Raw genomic sequence first — 2890 nt, forward strand, 5'->3', positions numbered from 1 at the left:
TGGGATCAGTTGCAATGCATATATGTGAATGATAAAAGTAAATTGCACATTTGTCGAAGGAAATGTAAGGTGCTTCATGAAATGTTTTGTAAAAGATATGTTCATTTAATTTCAACATTTTCCTAATGTTCTTGTGCTTCTTTATACCAAAACAAAGGAAAGACATATTGTTTTGGTTATTTATAGCAAAGTATGGTATCATTTTAATGGTCCGGCCCACTTGACATCTACCGAGGCCGTATGTGGCCCACCATGTGAAATGATTTTGACACCCCTGGGTTAGCGCGTCGCCCTCACCGTGCAGAGATGCAGGGTTCGATTCCAACTCTTGCCTTCCTGTGTGGAGTTTGCATGTTCTCCCCGGGCCTGCGTGGGTTTTCTCTGGGTACTCTGGTTTCCTTCCACATTCCAAAAACATGCGTGGCAGATTAATGGAACACTCTAAATTGTCCCTCGGTGTGAGTGTGAGTGCGGATGGCTGGCAACCGGTTCGCCCTGCGATTGGCTGGCAACCGGTTCAGGGTGTCCCCCGCCTACTGCCCGAAGACAGCTGGGATAGGCTCCAGCACGACCCGCGACTTGTGTGATGATAAGCGGATCAGAAAATGGATGGATGGATGAAATGAAATTAATAAATAGATGAATAAATAAAATTAACAATTTTCACATGGTTATTATGAAGTGTTGTGTGTTGGGTTTTGAGGGGAAAACTGAATTTATTCAATTTTGGAATGAGGCTGTGTCAACATTTGGAAAAAGTGAAGCGCTGTGAATACTTCCTGGATGCAATTTATGTGTTATTAAACCTCGTTGCAGTGTTCTGTATTTGCACAATTTCAACAGCAGATGTCACTCTTGTACAAGATAAGATCAAATGCAGGCCTCTTTTCTTTTCTCTGATCAGGCCAGTTTTCCATCCGACCAGACAAGAAGTCAGAACCAAGGAATTTGAAGTTCAAACATATTGGCATGATTGCTGGAGGAACAGGTTTGTTTAGGTCATATTAATGTCTGTTAGTGAGTCGTACTTGTGTTATTGATAAAGCACTGTTAAAATAGAACATCTTCATGAATTGGGAAGATCACTTTTGTGTCGGTACAGGTTACTTTATCCTTCCCACTAATTGCAAGACAAGGATCATGTATGAGTAATATGAATGAATTGTTTTCCCATTACAGGTATCACACCAATGTTGCAGTTAATTCGGACAATCACAGCAGACCCCAGTGACAACACGATGTGCCATCTCATTTTTGCCAACCAGGTCAGCTCTCTACTGTATTCTTATTTATATCGTTTATATATATTTTTTTATGTATCGCACTTTGTTGTACTCCAGACAGAGAAAGATATTCTACTCAGGGAGGAGCTCCACGAGGTGGAGAAGAGCCATCCTGAAAAGCTGAAGCTCTGGTTTACGCTGGACAAACCTAGTGAGGGTAATCAAGCATTTCTTCAAAGCCGAGCGTCATTGTGACTTTCCCAACAACACTGGCTTAATGTGACTGAGTATGTTGGCTGCTGTAAGTATATAATGGAGTGGAAACTCCAATGTCGACCACAAAACATTCTGTGATGCCAGTCGGCTCTTAGTTCTTCAGATTTCAAAACAAATCTTTCCATAGTATTGCTATGATGACATTTTAATGAGTTGTTTAGGGAATGTCAACAGGAATAACTGTCATGTGTGTACTACGACACCATGAATTCTGATGCATTAATGATATTAACACTTCCATTGAAAAGCTCTATCATAAATTCACACAAGATATTGGCAGCACAAGTATTGGCGAAAGTCTCTAAGCTTTGGCGACACTGTTGAATTTTCCAAGTGAGGAAGCTAACAAAGACTTGTCGGCTGAGGGAAAATCCCAGCAGACCGAGCAAGGAGCTAGAGCTCTGACACAGTGTTAAAGCAGCTTGGAAAAACCGCACATTTGCATAATCCTTAAAGCGAGAAGAAAATAACGAGCAAAATATTTTACATAAGCTCTGTTGTAAAATCTTTGAAGGATGTTCCTACTCTTCCTTGCTGTGTCTTCATTCGTTCGACAGATCCATGATCATCATTCATTAGAAGTACAGTAGTGCTGTCATGCTTTGGAGTGGTTTTTATTCTTGGTTTCCATAGATCTCAGCAAAAGCTTGTTCCTAATTTTCAAGCAGAGGCTAATTACTTGAAAATGTAATTATTTGCATCAATTTTTGAGACCTGATTTATCAAATACAGATTTTGTTCCGAGTGTTAATGTTTTTAAGAGAGACTGAGAATGAACAAGAGCATCAGTGAATGTCAAACACAGTGTTATGCTTTTCGGATGGACTACCATGTTTGGTTACCACAACAGCTGTTTTCCATTTTAAATCTAATATCGTGACTCTTACTGTCATGAGGAATACATTTACATCAGTGGCGGCCCGTGCATTTCAACCTTAGGCCTTCAGTGAAGTCACATACATGAACACAATACTGTATAGGCTCGTCAAGCAGCACTTAATTTCAGGAGCATTTAAAACCATCAAGTATGCATTCACAATTAAGAGCAGGAAACTACTTTTACAGATAGTCAAAAATAAAAAGATGATTTAAAAATACGAAATAAAGTGCCACCCAAATTACGCTGTGTGATCTTAAACAAGTCTGTCCAATAAATTGCGCAATGTCGCAGTTTCATATAAGACACCAACCAAACAATAACAAAACAAACTATTCTTTGAAAATAAAGTAAACAGATCATTTGCATTTTGAAAATCTGCGATACAACAGCAAATAACTGACATAATTGACTAACGAATAACTGACGAACAGCTGAGATTGAACGAACTTTCGTGCACGAAGGTGACTACAATGCGTCATTATAAATTGCAGGTGAGCAGATTTATTTGATA

General features: G+C 39.3%; 2 protein-coding genes across 4 annotated transcripts in view; one reads left to right on the forward strand and one right to left on the reverse strand.

Annotated features, from left to right (window-relative positions):
* cyb5r2 (cytochrome b5 reductase 2) overlaps positions 1-2890 on the forward strand; it is a 10479-nt gene that overhangs the window by 5326 nt on the left and 2263 nt on the right. For both annotated transcript variants that reach the window (XM_019878121.1, XM_019878119.1), the window contains exons 6-8: positions 905-988; positions 1180-1265; positions 1341-1440. In XM_019878121.1, coding sequence (XP_019733680.1) covers positions 905-988; positions 1180-1265; positions 1341-1440 — 270 coding nt within the window. The remainder of the gene's footprint in view (positions 1-904; positions 989-1179; positions 1266-1340; positions 1441-2890) is intronic.
* rep15 (RAB15 effector protein) overlaps positions 1-2890 on the reverse strand; it is a 26344-nt gene that overhangs the window by 5095 nt on the left and 18359 nt on the right. The gene's annotated exons all lie outside the window — the stretch shown is intronic.

The sequence above is a fragment of the Hippocampus comes genome, unplaced genomic scaffold, assembly GCF_001891065.2.
Source record: "Hippocampus comes isolate QL1 unplaced genomic scaffold, H_comes_QL1_v1.1 scaffold37, whole genome shotgun sequence".
NCBI lineage: Eukaryota > Metazoa > Chordata > Actinopteri > Syngnathiformes > Syngnathidae > Hippocampus > Hippocampus comes.